Source organism: Schistocerca americana, chromosome 4, assembly GCF_021461395.2.
Source record: "Schistocerca americana isolate TAMUIC-IGC-003095 chromosome 4, iqSchAmer2.1, whole genome shotgun sequence".
Lineage (NCBI taxonomy): Eukaryota > Metazoa > Arthropoda > Insecta > Orthoptera > Acrididae > Schistocerca > Schistocerca americana.
In genome coordinates, this window is record NC_060122.1 from 789,767,477 (window position 1) to 789,788,389 (window position 20,913).

Below are 20,913 nucleotides of genomic sequence, written 5' to 3' on the forward strand. Positions count from 1 at the left end.
CAAAGTTGGAGTTTCATTTTAAACTAATTTCCCATTTAACTACAGACTTCAAACTTTAAACATAGCTCATTCCTGTATGACTTCAGACGTAAAACATAGCTCACAACTGGATGACAAGGCAATATTAAATCACTGCAACACATGAAATGCACAACTGATGCATGAATAGTTCACCTCCTTACTATTACACTTCTTACTATTTCATGTATGAATAGTTCACCACCTTACTATTACTTATTGCATGAGTCCCACAGTTTTCGTTTTAAATTTTACAGGTATTTTCATAGCTATTAAAAATGTACAGTCACAAATTCCCATGTCTACGTATATAAGGTTGGGACTCTGTATGGTGCTAGGAGATATTATTTTGTACTTTTTGGTCTGTTTTTAAAATATGCTATATTAAAAATCCACTTTTATTTAAAAAATTATTTTCGATAGCTTTACCTAGTATGCAGTTCTTAAATCATCGTGTGAGGCTGGAAAAAACTTTTACAATTGATTTATCACTTTGTCTTCCGTTGTTTTATGAGAGGCGCCCGTAATGAAAAAACTTACTAAATGCAGGTACATCACAATCGTACGAGGTGTGTGAGGAAGTAATGAGACAGACTTTTTAGCTGCATTTTTTTTTAAATCTTTTCAAACAACAATACTGTCCTCTTCAGAGTAGTTCCTTTCGTCATCTATATCCTGGCGAAGTCGCTTTTCCCAAGTTTGGTAACAGCGCTAAAAGGCTTCAACTGGCAGGGCCTTTAACATGTCGGTCTTATCCTTTTGAATACACGCATTCGACGTTTTCATTGGTTTTTGAAGCTAGAGGTCTCTCTTGTCCTTCCAAAACTGATTTGCACCAAGTAAAAAACTTGTGCTCTTGGTGAGAAATGTCACCCATAGACTTGTTTCAACTTTCCAAAGGTCACACTCGCAGATTCGCCAAGTTTAACGCAAAACTTGATAGCATAATGCTAATCTACACTCCTGGAAATGGAAAAAAGAACACATTGACACCGGTGTGTCAGACCCACCATACTTGCTCTGGACACTGCGACAGGGCTGTACAAGCAATGATCACACGCACGGCACAGCGGACACACCAGGAACCGCGGTGTTGGCCGTCGAATGGCGCTAGCTGCGCAGCATTTGTGCACCGCCGCCGTCAGTGTCAGCCAGTTTGCCGTGGCATACGGAGCTCCATCGCAGTCTTTAACACTGGTAGCATGCCGCGACAGCGTGGGCGTGAACCGTATGTGCAGTTGACGGACTTTGAGCGAGGGCGTATAGTGGGCATGCGGGAGGCCAAGTGGACGTACCGCCGAATTGCTCAACACGTGCGGCGTGAGGTCTCCACAGTACATCGATGTTGTCGCCAGTGGTCGGCGGAAGGTGCACGTGCCCGTCGACCTGGGACCGGACCGCAGCGACGCACGGATGCACGCCAAGACCGTAGGATCCTACACAGTGCCGTAGGGGACCGCACCGCCACTTCCCAGCAAATTAGGGACGCTGTTGCTCCTGGGGTATCGGCGAGGACCATTCGCAACCGTCTCCATGAAGCTGGGCTACGGTCCCGCACACCGTTAGGCCGTCTTCCGCTCACGCCCCAACATCGTGCAGCCCGCCTCCAGTGGTGTCGCGACAGGCGTGAATGGAGGGACGAATGGAGACGAGTCGTCTTCAGCGATGAGAGTCGCTTCTGCCTTGGTGCCAATGATGGTCGTATGCGTGTTTGGCGCCGTGCAGGTGAGCACCACAATCAGGACTGCATGCGACCGAGGCACACAGGGCCAACACCCGGCATCATGGTGTGGGGAGCGATCTCCTACACTGGCCGTACACCACTGGTGAACGTCGAGGGGACACTGAATAGTGCACGGTACATCCAAACCGTCATCGAACCCATCGTTCTACCATTCCTAGACCGGCAAGGGAACTTGCTGTTCCAACAGGACAATGCACGTCCGCATGTATCCCGTGCCACCCAACGCGCTCTAGAAGGTGTAAGTCAACTACCCTGGCCAGCAAGATCTCCGGATCTGTCCCCCATTGAGCATGTTTGGGACTGGATGAAGCGTCGTCTCACGCGGTCTGCACGTCCAGCACGAACGCTGGTCCAACTGAGGCGCCAGGTGGAAATGGCATGGCAAGCCGTTCCACAGGACTACATCCAGCATCTCTACGATCGTCTCCATGGGAGAATAGCAGCCTGCATTGCTGCGAAAGGTGGATATACACTGTACTAGTGCCGACATTGTGCATGCTCTGTCAGTGTGATCATATGTTGTATCTGACCCCAGGAATGTGTCAATAAAGTTTCCCCTTCCTGGGACAATGAATTCACGGTGTTCTTATTTCAATTTCCAGGAGTGTATATTCCGCTGTTCCACTTTACGTAACACACAACTTCACTGCTGGCGCTCACAATAAATCACGTGATGGCTGTACGAGCTGAAACTCGGACTGAGCGTCTGGAAGGGACGAACATACCTGTCTCCCCTTAGGAAATCATAGTGTCGTCACATGGATCGCAGGTTTGAGAGTCTCATTGCTCTTCTTTCACACCTCGTAGGGCCCCAGATATGAGTGTCATACTAGTAACTTAAATTTTCTAGGTTCTTTTTTATTTGAGGCTCCTGACTGCGGTACTTCACCATAACAGAATTACAAAACAAACATAAGCTTACTTAATCGCTCGGGTTTTAATTAAATTCAAGCCTCACTTTTTAAGAAACTAAGGCGGCACAAGGTTTGCATGCCGTTTGAGCTATCACGGATCAGGAGAGATCCGTAATTATTTCGTACACTCGTGATGTCCATCTGAGAACGCATCCGCCTCACCCGCCACAAACGTGAAAGAAGTGCTATACGTTACTGGATAGACGTAATTAATTCCTATATTGATTAGTATAGTTACGTATTTTCTAAGCTGTATCGTGTATAATACGTCTGTCTTTTCTTTGTTCGCTTCTACTAAAAAAAAATTATGCTGTCTGACAGCAGAAAACACTGTAGTTCCACTTCCTGAGAGCACACAGATATTTTTCTGGAACATTTTACAGATGTGGTCAACAAACGATACTAATTGTGCAGTTCCACTGGTACTCTACAGCAATTCATCGGCTGCTAAGCCTAATACGCGTAGCTCGTGAGAAGATAGATATCATACTGTAGAAAGGTGGAAGCTGAAGTTGGTTACAAATCCTTCTTTTTATGTTTTGGTGGAGATGAGGACTACTGTTCACGAACAACAAATCATCCACCAGGTTACTTCGATGTCTTACAGTGTGTGAGAACAACAGACTGCTCATAGAATTGCCTTCACCAGGTATGACGGATAATTCGGAAGCTTCTAATGCCATGCTTCTTTGCATTTATTCTGCACTTATCCATACAACTCGAATACTGGGTTACGATTCACAAGAATTCGTAACGATCACAGATGCTACACTGACTGAACAGTAAACACTTACGGCTCTTTAGGGGAATATAAATGTCAAACGAAAATTGTTCAAATGGCTCTGAGCACTATGGAACTTAACGTCTGAGGTGATCAGTCCCCTAGAACTCAGAACTACTTAAACCTAACTAACCTAAAGACATCACACACATCCATGCCCGCGGCAGGATTCGAATCTGCGACCGTAGCAGCAGTGCGGTTCCGGACTGAAGTGCCTAGAACTGCTCGGCCGTAGCAACCAGCAAATGTCAAACGAAATGGACAAGAACTTACACACGTCCGGCATTATTCTCGATTATCATTAATGAATATGGGATGTGATTCCCATTATATGGACAGGTGTATCAGCAAAGGTTACTTAATTTTAATAGTGTATATGAGTACCGCCTTTGACATTTTACGTGTGTACATTGTGCATCTCAGCAATAACCACGTATTTCGCAATAATTAACATATCATTATCAAGCAAACATTAACGTGCTACCGTGTTCACGATGTTTCCCAGCGCCTGTGTGTCTCGTGTTTTTAAGGAGCAGCTTTGCAAACGCGCCAGAGAGCGCTTACTGGCTGGGGGCCTTTCACCGTGGATTACTTTCATAAACAACGGTAACGAGTAGGCCGCAAGAAGCAATATGCGGCCTGCCGTAATTCACGCAGACGGCGTCTACCGCGCCGTGACGCGCTCAGCAGGTCATTCGGCGAACAAATCATGAGCGCCAGAGAGGAACGTGTGAAGGCGCGGGATCAGGGTAACGCGTTTATTACCTCCTGCCACGCGCGAGGCCGCGATCCTAAACACAGCCGGCGCCTGTCAGTCGCTGGGCGAAGCAGTTCCTCTGAAGTCACGGTACCAGCGTACGGTAGACCCTAGGATAAGTGGTGCTGCTACCACCTGCAACAGTCTCGCAACAAATTATAGAGTAACGTTAAGAGGTACGAAGATCGTATTTCGTAGGATTACACGGTAGATCCAAAATTTGTCTCTTACTTAAGAGAGGAAACTAGACTCAATGAGCTGGCGTTCTACACGTTACAACAACACTCATTTACTTCTCGTTACGTCAACATTTTGGAGTAGAAGAACATAATCAGCCTGTAAATGCATGCTTCTAACTGAATATAATCGGTCTACCGACGCCCCACGAGTTTAATTTCTAGATATGCAACCAATTCTTCGGATTTATTTGCACACATTATCCACGTAAGAGGAATTTGGTTACCGTCATGCGCTGTTAAAAAAAACCCGCCAGTCGGATGAAATTTGGGTTTGTGGTTGATCGTTTTGGTTATGAATGTATTTTAAGATCAATAAACTATCTCTGATGTGATATTTGGGATGCAGGAGATCCGTAAATCCCAAAATATCAGACGGTCTGCGTTTGGTGGATATAGGGTGGCGCATCCTTTGGGAGAAAGGAGCCATGAACAAGAACGGGCACGTCAAAGTAACTGGAGCTGCACTGTGCAGTCCCACACATAGTCAAAGGCTAGGTGCACTTTGGAACGCACCCGACGAAGGGCAAGGTAGGTAACTGCAGGAAATACTTCGCAACATAGTGGGTGCGCATATTGAGAAGCAGTTTAGCCGTTGTTACGAGCCGGCCGAAGTGGCCGTGCGGTTAAAGGCGCTGCAGTCTGGAACCGCAAGACCGCTACGGTCGCAGGTTCGAATACTGCCTCGGGCATGGATGTTTGCCGGCCGAAGTGGCCGTGCGGTTAAAGGTGCTGCAGTCTGGAACCGCAAGACCGCTACGGTCGCAGGTTCGAATCCTGCCTTGGGCATGGATGTTTGTGATGTCCTTAGGTTAGTTAGGTTTAACTAGGTCTAAGTTCTAGGGGACTAATGACCTCAGCAGTTGAGTCCCAAAGTGCTCAGAGCCATTTGAACCACCATGGATGTTTGTGATGTCCTTAGGTTAGTTAGGTTTAACTAGTTCTACGTTCTAGGGGACTAATGACCTCAACAGTTGAGTCCCATAGTGCTCAGAGCCATTTGAACCATTGTTACGTAGTCTTTCCTTGTCGATCCAGTACGCAGTTCTTCCTTGGCAAGGTATCGCTGAACTCATGAATCTTAGTTCAGAGTAGGAAGCTGATGACCAAAAGGATGTTGTTGTTGTTGTGGTCTTCAGTCCTGAGACTGGTCTGATGCAGCTCTCCATGCTACTCTATCCTGTGCAAGCTTTTTCATCTCCCAGTACCTACTGAAACCTAAATCCTTCTGAATCTGCTTACTGTATTCATCTCTTTGTCTCCCTCTACGATTTTTACCCTCCACACTGCCCTCCAATACTAAATTGGTGATCCCTTGATGCCTCAGAACATGTCCTACCAACCGATCCCTTCTTCTGGTCAAGTTGTGCCACAAACTTCTCTTCTCCCCAATCCTATTCAATACTTCCTCATTAGTTATGTGATCTACCCATCTAATCTTCAGCATTCTTCTGTAGCACCTCATTTCGTAAGCTTCTATTCTCTTCTTGTCCAAACTATTTATCGTCCATGTTTCACTTCCATACATGGCTACACTCCATACAAATACTTTCAGAAATGACTTCCTGACACTTAAATCTATACTCGATGTTAACAAATTTCTCTTCTTCAGAAACGCTTTCCTTGCCATTGCCAGTCTACATTTTATATCCTCTCTACTTCGACCATCATCAGTTATTTTGCTCCTCAAATAGCAAAACTCCTTTACTACTTTAAGTGGCTCATTTCCTAATGTAATTCCCTCAGCATCACCTGACTTAATTAGACTACATTCCATTATCCTTGTTTTGCTTTCGTTGATGTTCATCTTATATCCTCCTTTCAAGACACTGTCCATTCCATTCAACTGCTCTTCCAAGTCCTTTGCTGTCTCTGACAGAATTACAATGTCATCGGCGAACCTCAAAGTTTTTATTTCTTCTCCATGAATTTTAATACCTACTCCGAATTTTTCTTTTGTTTCCTTTACTGCTTGCTCAATATACAGATTGAACAACATTTTTACCCCTGCCACCTTTAGAATTTGAAAGAGAGTATTCCAGTCAACATTGTCACTAGCTTTCTCTAAGTCTACAAATGCTAGAAACGTAGGTTTGCCTTTCCTTAATCTTTCTTCTAAGATAAGTCGTAAGGTCAGTATTGCCTCACGTGTTCCAGTGTTTCTACGGAATCCAAACTGATCTTCCCCGAGGTTGGCTTCTACTAGTTTCTCCATTCGTCTGTAAAGAATTCGTGTTAGTATTTTGCAGCTGTGACTTGTTAAACTGATAGTCCGGTAATTTTCACGTCTGTCAACACCTGCTTTCTTTGGGATTGGAATTATTATATTCTTCTTGAAGTCTGAGGGTATTTCGCCTGATTCATACATCTTGCTCACCAGATGGTAGAGTTTTGTCTGGACTGGCTCTCCCGAAGCCGTCAGTAGTTCCAATGGAATATTGTCTACTCCGGGGGCCTTGTTTCGACTCAGGTCTTTCAGTGCTCTGTCAAACTCTTCACGCAGTATCGTATCTCCCATTTCATCTTCATCTACATCCTCTTCCATTTCCATAATATTGTCCTCAAGTACATCGCCCTTGTATAGACCCTCTATATACTCCTTCCCACCTTTCTGCTTTCCTTCTTTGCTTAGAACTGGGTTTCCATCTGAGCTCTTGATATTCATACAAGTCGTTCTCTTATCTCCAAAGGTCTCTTTAATTTTCCTGTAGGCAGTATCTATCTTACCCCTAGTGAGATAGGCCTCTACATCCTTACATTTGTCCTCTAGCCATCCCTGCTTAGCCATTTTGCACTTCCTGTCGATCTCATTTTTGAGACGTTTGTATTCCTTTTTGCCTGCTTCATTTACTGCATTTTTATATTTTCTCCTTTCATCAGTTAAATTCAATATTTCTTCTGATACCCAAGGATTTCTACTAGCCCTCGTGTTTTTGCCTACTTAATCCTCTGCTGCCTTCGCTAGTTCATCCCTCAAAGCTACCCATTCTTCTTCTACTGTATTTCTTTCCCCCATTCCTGTCAATTGTTCCCTTATGCTCTCCCTGAAACTCTGTACAACCTCTGGTTCTTTCAGTTTATCCAGGTCCCATCTCCTTAAATTCCCACCTTTTTGCAGTTTATTCAGTTTTAATCTACAGGTCATAACCAATAGATTGTGGTCAGAGTCCACATCTGCCCCTGGAAATGTCTTACAATTTAAAACTTGGTTCCTAAATCTCTGTCTTACCATTATATAATCTATCTGATACCTTTTAGTATCTCCAGGGTTCTTCCATGTATACAACCTTCTTTCATGATTCTTAAACCAAGTGTTAGCTATGATTATGTTGTGCTCTGTGCAAAATTCTACCAGGCGGCTTCCTCTTTCATTTCTTAGCCCTAATCCATATTCACCTACTATGTTTCCTTCTCTCCCTTTTCCTACACTCGAATTCCAGTCACCCATGACTATTAAATTTTCGTCTCCCTTCACAATCTGAATAATTTCTTTAATTTCATCATACATTTCTTCAATTTCTTCGTCATCTGCAGAGCTAGTTGGCATATAAACTTGTACTACTGTAGTAAGTGTAGGGTTCGTATCTATTTTGGCCACAATAATGCCTTCACTATACTGTTTGTAGTAGCTTACCCGCATTCCTATTTTCCTATTCATTATTAAACCTACTCCTGCATTACCCCTATTTGATTTTGTGTTTATAACCCTGTAGTCACCTGACCAGAAGTCTTGTTCCTCCTGCCACCGAACTTAACTAATTCCCACTACATCTAACTTCAACCTATCCATTTCCCTTTTTAGATTTTCTAACCTACCTGCCCGATTAAGGGATCTGACATTCCACGCTCCGATCCGTAGAACGCCAGAGAAAGGATATGCTGTTATTATTATACACTGAGCGCCAAAGAAACTAGCATAGGCATGCATAATCAAGTACAGAGATACGTAAACAGGCAGAATACGGCGCTGCGGTCGGTAACGCCTGTATAAGACAATTCGGCGCAGTTTTCAACACCGATTACTGATGCTAAAATGGCAGGTTATCAATATTTAATTGAAAAAAGTGGTGTTATAGTCGGTGCACGAGCGATGGGATACACCATCTCCAAGGTAGCGATGAAGTGGGGATTTTCCCGTATGACCATTTCACGAGTGTACCGTGAATGTCAGGAATCCGGTAAAACATCAAATCTCCCACGTCGGTGCGGCCGCAGAAGGATCCTGCGAAACGGGGCCAACGATAACTGAAGGAAATCGTTCGACGTGACAGAAGTGCAGCCGTTCGACAAATTGCTACAGATTTCAATGTTGGGCCATCAACTAGTGTGAGTGTGCCAACAATTCAACGAAACATCATCGATATGGGCTTTCGGAGCCGAAGGCTCACTCGTGTAGCCTTGATGACTCCACGACACAAAGCTTCACGCCTCGCCTGTGCCCGTCAACACCGACATTGGACTGTTGATGACTGGAAACATGTTGCATGGTTGGAGTTTGGAGTGATACGGGACCCGTGATACGTTTAGACACGACTCTGACAAGTGACACGTACGTAAGCATCGTTTCTGACCACCTGCATCCATTCGTGTCCACTTTGCACTCCGACGACTAGGGCAATTCCAGCAGGACAATGCGACATCCCACACATCTAGAACTGCTACAGAGTGGCTTCAGCAACAGTCTTCTGAGTTTAAACACTTCCGCTGGCCACCGATTGCCCCAGACATGAACATTATTGGGCATATCTGGGATGGCTTGCTACGTGCTGTTCAGAAGAGTTCTCCACCGCGTCGCTCTCTTACGGATTTATGGACAGTCGTGCAGGATTCATGGTGTCAGTTCCCTCCAGCACTACTTCAAACATTAGTCGAGTCCCTGCCACGTCGTGTTGCGGCACTTCGGCGTGCTCGCGGGTGCCTACACGATATTAGGCAGATGTACCAGTTTCTTTGGCTCTTCAGTGTATAACACTTGAAAATGGAACAGATCAGAATGGAAAATCGAATATATGAACAAGAGAAATACTCGTTGCGAATTCGCTTTTTCATCAAGAGTTTTCTGACACCAAGTTCACGAACTACTTTTGTTTAGACCATAGTCAGTTGCACGAGGTTAACGAGCTCGTGCTGAAATCTATGTTTTCTGAAGGGTAAATGTTCAAAAACCAACTGGAAGTGAGGAAAAAGCCGCTGTGTTCTTGAGTTAAGTTGTACTGAATTTGTTAGAAAGTAAATACACAAACGAGAGTTGTATAGGTTACTTTGGAAAATTAATTATGGGAATTGTTACTGTTAATGAGTTGAGCATATGATCTAGCAGCTGTACTTGAAAATACGCCCATTAAGTTCTGAAAAAGTGTCAAAAACGTACCGCTGGCTTCCGACGAGTACACTGGGTATGAAACACTTGTTGCGTCCTAATTCCGAGGTGGTTCAAGTTCGCGAGCTGGATGACTGCGAATTCCCGGGTGAAATGCCTCAGTCTCCGAAATCGCTTGAAGTATTTTACCTCGGATGAAATGTCGATTTCTTTGTGGCATATTTTTTTACGTTTGGTACATCGACATGAAGAAATGGCAGAGTGTGTCACTGGCAGATTTTGTGGCTTACGTTCAGTCGCTGTTTCTCTCGCCCTTCGTTCATTCTACACGATGGAATGTTGTATAAGTTTCAAAACATCGAGTTTCTTCATTTTCTTTGGTTGTCGTTTACTAGACCGGTGCTTCATTAATGAGGAAATGTCCGATTCGGCAGGATCCTGGCTCTGAGCACTATGCGACTTAACTTCTGAGGTCATCAGTGGCCTAGAACTTAGAACTAATTAAACCTAACTAACCTAAGGACATCACACACATCCATGCCCGAGGCAGGATTCGAACCTGCGACCGTAGCAGTCTCACGGTTCCGGACTGCGCGCCTAGAACCACTAGACCACCGCGGCCGGCTGCAGGATCCTGTGTTCGAGATACAGCTTCCTCGTAAGTATCAGCATTTCCGATATCTTCACCTATGTTGTCGTCAGTCTGAGACACCACACCGCGAGAGCACTAATGGCGGTCGGGCAGGAAAGCGGTGTGGCTGGCTCTGCGCGCCGAAAGTGGACGCAAACACTGTGCTGCAGTGTCCAGCCCTGTGCCTCAACTTGCGCTCACCACAGCACTCCTCGAACACCCGACAAATTGTGCAGCTTCCGAAATGTGCGTGCCGAGCTTCCGGGCGATCACAATCTGCCCTCAGTCAAACCTAGATACGTCGCGTGCCTTCCGCATTCTACACTGGGGCAGCACGCTCACTGATAGACCACGTACCGTGCATGTGTCTGACAAGCAGTCATTCCTCGCCAGATGACGGTGCCATCTCCTAGACGAGATCGTATCGATAGTAGGTCGGTGAGCATAACATTCTGACTGATTTCTGTAATGACAACATTTTCAAAACGTGGTTCTATAATCTCTCTGTGCCGTGGTAAAAATTCCTGTTTTGAAGAGCGCGCCGCTGTGTGAAGCAGTCGCCCTCCGTTTCTGGCGGTGGCGCCGCTGTGGCAATCGCAGCTTTGGTGTCTCCCTCTGGTGAGAAAGGGGAAAGGTTGCCTGTTCACGTGGATTTAAGGGGCGCTATGAGCTCGCCAGGGGGAGTTGTTCAGTCGGAGTCAGCCGGAGTCAGTCTGGGGTCAGTCTGGATCAGTCTCTCGTCCGCATTTGCTAGGCAGTTAGTGTCTGTCTGTCGTTCGGAGCGCTAGTATGTCTGTCGTTCGGATCAATCTTTAAAGCCGGATAAATGAGAGTCTTTCCACTCCGCCAATAAGAGAACCTAGCGAGTGGTCGCCCGGTCGGGGTTAGTTCCTGCATCTGAGTCTGCGCGTTAGGCCGCCAGTCTGCTCGACTTGCTCAGACAATGGTCACTGGCGGTTGGATCGATCGGTTGGTCGGTCGCGCACTGAGACACAAGATGACTTGTCCGCCTTGAGCGGCGACGCATGTGAGGTCGCCACGTGAGTACAGTGGGCCGCGGCGTATAACAAGGAGAGTAGCTTCGCGGCCGACACGAGAGCAACAGGAGTCAACCCACGACGTGTCTGGCCGGTGCGAGTTGCGACGCCGTGGTATAACTGGTTCTCCGAGCCCTTCTGGGTCCCTTCAGTTACCATCTTGTGGAGCTTGGCTCGGTCCTTTCCTGGTGCAGGGATGTCGTTTTGCCAGTGAGTGTGTTTCCTCTGCATGGTTGGGTCCGAGCCAGTATTCCCGCCGTCATGTGTCTGGAAGTGAGTCGGAGACGCACCAGCAGTGCAGTCGCGACGGAGCAGCGGGCAGTCGGTCAGTTGGTGCGCACCAGGAAAGATCGAAGATCGGCGCGCCTTCCTGCGTCCGTTGAAGAGGCTGGCAGCGGACGGTTCGGCAGTTTATTAGAAGTTAAGTGCTTTAGTCTTGTTAAATTTTACTTGTTTTCTTGTTCAGTCTCTCGGCCCCAGCTTGCTCGTCTGTCTCTCGTCCGCATTTGTTAGGCAGTCAGTGTCTGTCCGTCGTTCGGAGCTGCCTCTGTCATGTTGTCGGATTTGGTGTGTTAACGAATTTATTGCTTGGATTGTAACGACCTAATTCCCGAAACATGTTTTGATCTTGTTTATCATCTTGAGAGGCGGTATCTGTGTACTGTAGAGCATCTTAACTGGTTTGGCCAACTGTGTAGAATTTTATATAAGATTTCATTTCATGGGCTTTTATTTAAATGGTCATTTTAGTATATAAAGTTTCCACCCTTCCACCGTAAGACTTTTCTTGAAGTTAAAATCAACTTGCACCTTCGGTGGCAAGTTAATCTTTTAATTTTAGTGTTTTGTACCATTTCCATCCCTCCTACGGGGTGCATAGTTGTGTGCTTGTGTGAATTGTTAAAACTTTACTTTAAGGTAATCTGGTGTGTTGCAGATTTGCACCTGTGTAGTCTTTCAGAGGTTGTTGTGAGCGGTCGTGACCACGGCCGTGTCAAAAGGGAGCGGTAAGATTCTCAGACCGAAGGCCCATACAAAGCTCATACACTCAAAAATTTGTTTCTTTCTGCCTCTGAATAAATTGTAACTTGATATTTAGAGGGTGCTTTCTGCTTATAATTTTAACCCCGTTTTTTTTTAAAAAAAAAAGCTTTTAGGAATAAAATTCCCATTTGTTAAAAGCAATTCCATTTTGATTTCATTAGTTACTCCCTGGCAACTACTTCCACGTTCACATAGTGTGATTAAATGTGTTAATGTTCTTGATGAATCGCTAGTAAATAAAGTAAATTCTTAAGAAAAAGTTTTGAAAGTAAATTCAAGGTTCACTCTCAAAGAGAAAAAGTCATGTTATCTTACATGTATAGACGTATTTTCTTATTCCTCTCCCTCTGTTTGACATTGCGCATGTTATGGATCTGCCCAGAGAAATACTGAAACCAGTGAACATAGCGATCTTCTGCTTAATGACTTCGTGGCACAAATATTACGGACACAGCGAAAGTAATGAACAGGTCTCTGAACTGTGTAGTTTATCACGGTCAAGTTTGTTCGGGTAGCCGCGTGGTGCTTTGTGATATGTCTTGCCGTGTCCTGCTAAGGTGTAAGAGAGACAGACATGTTCTTTGCACTCACCAGCTGACTGCCGCGCTTGGCCAGGCTGTAGAGGCTGCCGCGCGTGCGCCCGTGCGGCATCACCGTCAAGTCGGACCACTGCACCCGCCACGTCATGGACGCGATCTCCGCTTCCAGCTTGTACCGCCTGCAACACAAGGCAAACACTTTGCTCTCATGGCTGCTCCTCCCTGCTACAACGCGTTACGTAATCCCCGTGATTAAAAAAATTTCAATCACCACATGGCGCGTCTCGCAGCGGCAGGTGGTGGCTCTCAACAGTTCCGCAATAGACAACCCAAACAACCACCCCGACCTGTCACACCTCTTTCCATTGTTGCATATTTGTGTATCCTTGCAGAATGTACTTCAGAAGTGATGGTCAATATCCAAGGATACGAAAGGAGTGATCATTCGAAAGCAAAAACTCAAGCAGACATGGGCTCTAAAACGCATACCTTAAGAGCTGTTAGATGGATACAGAAAAATGATGAAGATTAGATGGGTAGATCCCATAACTAATGTTCAAATGTGTGTGAAATCTTATGGGACTTAACTGCTAAGGTCATCACTCCCTAAGCTTAAACACTACTTAACCTAAATTATCCTAAGGACATACACACCCACCCATGCCTGAGGGAGGACTCGAACCTCCGCCGGGATCAGCCGCACAGTCCATGACTGCAGCGCCTGAGACCGCTCGGATAATCCCGCACGGCACATAAATAATGAGGAGGTATGGAATAGAACTGGAGAGAAGAGAAATTTGTGACACAACTTGACTAGAAGAATGGATCGGATGGAAGGGCATATTCTGAGGCATCAAGGGATCACCAATTTAGTATTGGAAGGCAGCGTGGAGGGTAAAAATAGTAGAGGAAGACCAACAGATGAATACACTAAACAGATTCAGAAGGATGTAGGTTGCAGTAGGTACTGGGAGATGAAGAACCTTGCACCGTATAGAGTAGCATGAAGAGCTGCATCAAACCAGTCTCTGGACTGAAGACCACAACAACAACAAGATCTATGAGCAATTCTTTATCTCAGATACTGTGAAACAGATCTCTTCTACTGCAAGCTCTTTGCTTTCCATATTTAGGGAAGTGTAGCATGGACCAAAACAAGAACAAAATGCACAGTAAACATGTGCTCAAAAATGCATATCTTAAAACTTTATGAGCACTTGTTCAGTAGAAGAGTTGTGTTCCAAAGTAGCGAAGATGAACAAGTGCTCATAGCTGTTAAGGTATGAATTTTTGAGCACCTGTTTACTGGATTTTTTTTTCTTGTTTTGGTACACTTCCCAAAACATCTTCATCCTACACTAGAAGAGCTTGCAGTAGAAGACAAAATGACCACAAGCTCCTCCATACCCGCATCGAGTGACATCCTTTGGGTGAGGATGACAGAGTGGTCGGTCGGTGTCGTTGGGCCTTCCGATGCGTGATCGGACGGAGCTTTTCCATAAGAGCAGGACCACAATCCCATACCAAATGTGCAGTGTATTTCCCATGCAACATAAATATGAGTGTATGCTATTTTGAGACCGTGGCTGTGTATAGAATATGGGTTGACTTTTACACAGACGATTACAGCAACCAACCACTTTTTACAATGCTCTTTATTTATTTAAACAGCGCTGTCACCGGCTTCGAACCACCAGGTTCCTCTTCAGACGGCCAGTTCACGTTTTAATTAGATTTCGCCTTTTGTTTTCCCACCTGACAAGATTTCCTTGGGGTGGTGGTGCCCTACAATCAAAACAAGATGTGAGAGAATATCTTCTTAACTGTAAGTTAAAACAACATGTGAGACAACGTCATTTTAACTGTAAGTTAACTCTAAATTAAAAAGGCGTTGTATCACATCTTGTTTTGATTGCAGGGCACCACCACCCCTAGGAAATTTTGTCAGGTGGGGAAACAAAAAGGAAATCTAATGTAAAACGTGAATTAGTCGTCTGAAGATGAACATGGAGGTAATTGCGCTGTTTAAATAAATAAATAGCATTGTAAAAAGTGGCTGGTTGCTGTAATCACCTGTGCAAGAGGTGACCCGTACAATATGAGTGTAATTTTGACATTCACTTATCACATCTCCACCTTCCATGTGGATCTTAAAAACAAATCGCACGGAGGCGGAAGAGGGCAAAATAATAGAAGTCTTCAGTCAGAAAGAGACACACACTGTGTAGCGATTAAATGGCTGTCGTAACAATAACCGATGACCTCTAATGCGCAGTTTAGGTAGGAAGTATTACCTACTGTTTTGTCATAACTAATAATTACAGCAATCACTCGGGAAAGAGTATTTTAGAGCTGGAGCGCTGAGTAACAGCAGGAAATCTCTTAACATTGCAGTTGCGCTAAGCTTTTTATCGAAGAAACGGGAGGAGAAAAGTGGCAAGAAGTTAAGCAAAGGGGTAATACGAAGAATCGCATGCTTATTTTACATGACCTCAATCTCCTTCGAGCCAGACAGAGCGATAATAAGCGTCGTAATCGAGCTAGATGTGCCAGTAATAAAAACGATGGTCCCGTAAAACAGAGGGAATTAACGTTCCCTGTCCTTCCGATGGGCCATTTCTTACGAATGAACTGACGAACTTATAGTGACGTCACACGCTGTTTCTTCCCCCGACGTAATGGGAATCGAGGTTATACTCTGTCGGCAACGAATTTAATGTTACATCATGACTAGAAAGAAGAACTGTGGCTTTCCGCTCTACATGCTGAGATGTAATTATAGCATTTTTGGAATATCCAGTACTTGGAGGAACAAACACATTTTAAAAACTGAAATGCACGATATAGATGTTCCACAATAACATTTATGGTATTGTTCGTAGTGAACCAATTTCGGATTTCGAGGCCATCCTCAGGAAAGTTATCAGACACGTTGTTTGGATGTGGCTTATAATGACGAAAGTCAGATCACAACGAATTGTAAAACAAATATGGTTGTGGAACATCAATACTGTGAATTTCAGTTTTAAACACAATTGTAGAGTTGAGACAGGCATACTACACGAAGGAGATTACAGCAAAATAAGCTTACAAAAGACATGGCAAGACTAAACATGATCTCATAATCTCATTTTGACATTCCCTTCAGCATGAATCAATCGAAGTAGATATTGGAATACTACTCCACTATCGGTTTATTATTATAACTGATTTGTGTTTTATGCCTCGTACACAGTCAAGTAAACAGAAAATAAAAAAGCGTACAATGGGACGGAGGAGGAAGAACAGCTCAGATATTTGTCCATTTAATAATCAGCATAACGTTTTTCTGTAATGGGTTTCTAGGCTTCAGAACGGTTAACCAAGAAGATGTGCCTGCAAGTCGCATCTCCTGTGAGTTTCCACAGCTAAACCACCTTCCATGGTTATAGCCTGTGTTGAATCAGCTCCCATTAATATTCTGTTACCACTGCTTGTTAAGCACTATGACAATACTTTGATACCAATGTAATAATTAACAGTTCCGAAAAGGTAAAACGTTTTCCGTAACGAACTGACTTTGATGCCAAATGCAGACTCCTACAACGGCCAATAAACGTCCGAGCAGTACTCACGATGGCTCTTCTCCATAATACAGGCTTCAGTAAACCTTGCTACCTTTAAGTTGCGGGCACCCGCTGAAACCAGTGAGCAGACGGAATTCTCGACAGGTAGACGAGACAGAAATTCCACGACAAGTTGACGAGGTAAGCTCGGAACTCAGGCGGCCGACGGGGAACAGTTGGAACTGCAACCACAAAATCCAATTCTGATGCCGAGGAATGAACATCGGCGACCGTCTAGACCACAACGCGCCTAGCTTTCAGGTTAACAAACGTGATAAGAACACGAAATTTGTTGAAAGAATTAACAACGACTTTTGCTTAGCCATAGCTAAAGTTTGTACAAAAATTGTAAAAAGGAGGATATGCAGGGAGGAGAAAAACGATTCACACGAAGATAGCTATATATTCTTAATAGTAACTTCGAAAAAAATAAAGTTATAGAATTATTTTTTTAACAGAACACTATATCTCCAGCCTCTTTAACTTGAAAATGGAAAAGACTTAAGAAGAGCGTGATCAGTAGGACGAGAATTTTTAGTGTTTGCCGACAATATCGTTCTTATACTGCAGGACAAAGATGAACTAATAAGAGCAACTAAACTGCTAGAAAAAGAGACCCAAAAGATTAATCTGAGGATTAATCGAGATAAAACAGACTCTATGATTGTAACAAAAATCAATGAAGGGGAAGAAACGAAGGCAACAGTGGAAATAGCAGGCATGAAATTTACAATGATTAGATCTATCAAATATCCTGGAAGTACCAACAGTAACATGGAGGAGAATATAATGAACCGGAAAAAATCTGTGGAGAGCTGTCTATTATTATCAGTGGACGAGCTATTCAACGCCTAACTAACAGGAATACTAGGCGTTTACCGAACAGTTATTCTTCGGCCGACATCGAAGTATCGTACTGATACAAAGGCACTGAACAAGAAGATGGAGAGAAAAAAGGTGTTAAGAAAGATCTTTGGACCTTAGTCAGAAAATGGAATTTGCAGAAGAAGGAAAAACAGAAATCCACGTGTTGGTTAATGAACCAGATGTGACACCTGTAATGAAGAACAGAAGAACTAATTGGCTAGGACATGTACCGCGAAGAGAAGAAAGGGTGATGAAGGCGCTAGAAGGGAAACCGCAAGGTTGGTACAACAAAACTGAGGTGGATAGACGATGTCAAGAAACACCTGGAGAACCTGAAAGCACATGAGAACACAGGTAGCCACAGAGACCAACGGATGAGGCTAGGGAGTGAAGCAATGAACCTCCTTCGGTTCGTGATGCCAACTAAGTAAAGTAAAGTAGTTATTTTTTTGTTGGCAGTCCTGATACGCAGTCAAGATCCTGCGCGACAGTACCGTATCACGCTGCTAGAGAAGCCAAAACGATTGGCTCGGACAGCTGACGAAGTGAAGTATTGTGCGTTACCTGAATTTGAACGGGAAGAACGCTGCACATATCCGTGCTAAGTTGGTGGAAGTGCACAGCAACATTGCACTCTCGTATGACACAGTGGCTACGTGGCTCAAGCCCTTCCATATGGGTGAAGTAAGTTTAATGACGAATAATGAAGTTGCAGACCATCTCTCCTAACAATGGAGGCCTTGGTGTTCTAATACCGCTATATCACAAACGAAACGTTAGAGGAAAAAGTGAAAATCAGTGGCAGATCAGTTTTCACCATCGTGCTCGAGACAAATTTTACCGCCATCTGTGTTGCCTGGTTGCTCACAGCCATTCAGAAAGCCCACCGAACCAGGACCGCACCAGAAATGTTGCAGCTGTCTGAGGCCAATCCAGATATCTTCTTTAGCAGCGTAATCACGATGGACGATTGCTCGGTGTATCAACATGAACCTGAACAAATGGCCAAAGAATGTGGTGGGAACATGTGGGTTCACCACCGCCGAAAACAGCGAAGACGCAGCCGTCATCAGGCATGGTGACGCTGAGTATCACGGTGTGTAAAAGGGAAACATCACAGGAGCATTCTGGCTAAATCCGCAGCGAGTTTAACGGAGAAATTCAAGACGAAGCGTGGCTGATAGCTGCTTATGAAGATGTTTTCAATCCACCCAACAACTCCCAGCTGCTTCTTCACAGGAGAATTACATAAACTACTTCTTTTGATTATAAAATTTTGTTTCTCTCGTGTCCCCCGCCGGTATATTCCTGACATGACACCAAATGACGCCGTCTTCTTCCGTAGAATGAAGAAACCATTGTGTGATAACCATTTACATAATGACGACGCTCTTAGTTTCGACTTGAAACGTTTTCCGAACAGCCAGAATAAGGTGCGCAACAATCAAAGTCTCGGCCAATGGTCGACTTTCCTTTAAATAGTGTAATGTGTTAACCTGATCTCGTTAAGTTTCAATGAATGAACTGAAGTGTGTTAGACAACAGTGATCAACTGAGCAAGTTGGATTGTGAGCTAACAGAAAGTAATTAAATTTACTGTGGAACTCAAAACCAATGAAACTGCTCTCTAAAACCCGCTTTGTGCCGTTACTCAAACGTTAATCAAGAAAATTAAGTGGACATCATTTTCTGGCAACTTATGGGAATTCAGCCAGGTAACATTTACAGCGACCGCCGATATTTCGGCGGGAGTAAACCCCGTCATTACATGAAAATGGCGGGGTGTACTCCAGCCGAAATATCGGGAGAGGGGGGGAAGGGGTGTTCTCCCGCCGAAATATCGGCGGTCTTTGTAAATATCATGTGGCTGAATTCCCATAAGTTGTTTGGAAATCGTATATTCCAGGAGAAACTCAGGTCTCATCATTTTCTGTGGTTAAATACAGCTGGCGCAAGTATATAGTACCTATATAATTGAATAACAATTGTACAAGAACCCAGAGATGCACTCAGTTGCTCGCAACACACTAACTCGCACCACCCTCGCAACTCGCATTCTATTGTAAACAAACCAGCCCCGCACTCGTGTACACCAGCTGTCAAATTCGAAAACCGCGGGTGTGGTTCTTGGACAATCAGTGCAAAGTACACTTACCGTACGTTCACACGCACACGGTAAAACGGCAGGTTCCAAAGCTATTCGTTACAGAAAAACATTTATTTACTACGTGGGAAAGAAGAATTACGAAATTTGGCAGATTCACTGAATGAATGGGAACGGGTGTGACTATTATTTTAATAAGCAGCAAAACAATTCTAGGTTGGGAGGAGCGCAGCAAACAATACATTTATATGCTGGTACCGCTAAAATTATAAGGTCGCCTTAGTCCTAAGCTCAGATAGTTACAATCTTAAGGCTGTAAAAAAAAATTTACACTAAAAAAAAAAAAAAAGAAAAAGAAAAAGAAAAAGAATCACGGTGCACCATGTAGGAATTACCAGAATGTCCCGGAAATCGCTAAATGTGATGTACATGTACAGGCAAATAAATGATTACAATTTCAGGAAAACTGGATGACATATTCAAGAAAAAGAGCCTTTCAATCTGAGCAAGTCGATACCGAGTCCACCTCTGGCCGTTATGGAAGCAATAATTTGGTTTAGTACTGACTGATAGAGTTGTTGGATGTCCTCCTGAGGGCTGTCGTGCCAAATTGTGTCCAATTGGTGCGTTAGATTGTCAAAATCTGAAGGTGGTATTAGAGCCTTGCCAGTAATGCTGCAAACATTCCCAATTGGTGAGAGATCTGGCAACCTTACTGGCAAAGCTAGGGTTTGGCAAGCAATTGAATCTCAATGTAGACAAGTGTAATGTGCTGCGAATACACAGAAAGAAAGATCCCTTATCATTTAGCTACAATATAGCAGGTCAGCAACTGGAAGCAGTTAATTCCGTAAATCATCTGGGAGTACGCCTTAGGAGTGATTTAAAATGGAATGATCATATAAAGTTGATCGTCGGTAAAGTAGATGCCAGACTGAGATTCATTGGAAGAATCCTAAGGAAAAGCAATCCGAAAACAAAGGAAGTAGGTTACAGTACGCTTGTTCGCCCACCGCTTGAATACTGCTCAGCAGTGTGGGATCCGTACCAGATAGGGTTCATAGAAGAGATAGAGAAGATCCAACGGAATGCAGCGCGCTTCGTTACAGGATCATTTAGTAATCGCGAAAGCGTTACGCAGATGATAGATAAACTCCTGTGGAAGACTCTGCAGGAGAGACGCTCAGTAGCTCGGTACGGGCTTTTGTTGAAGTTTCGAGAACATACCTTCACCGAGGAGTCAAGCAGTATATTACTCTCTCCTACGTATATCTCGCGAAGAGACCATGAGGATAAAATGAGAGAGATTAGAGCCC

General features: G+C 44.3%; 1 protein-coding gene across 2 annotated transcripts in view; it reads right to left on the minus strand.

Moving 5' to 3' along the window:
• LOC124612952 (atrial natriuretic peptide receptor 1-like) overlaps positions 1 to 20,913 on the minus strand; it is a 1,199,832-nt gene that overhangs the window by 369,744 nt on the left and 809,175 nt on the right. For both annotated transcript variants that reach the window (XM_047141468.1, XM_047141467.1), the window contains one exon: positions 13,074 to 13,200. In XM_047141468.1, coding sequence (XP_046997424.1) covers positions 13,074 to 13,200 — 127 coding nt within the window. The remainder of the gene's footprint in view (positions 1 to 13,073; positions 13,201 to 20,913) is intronic.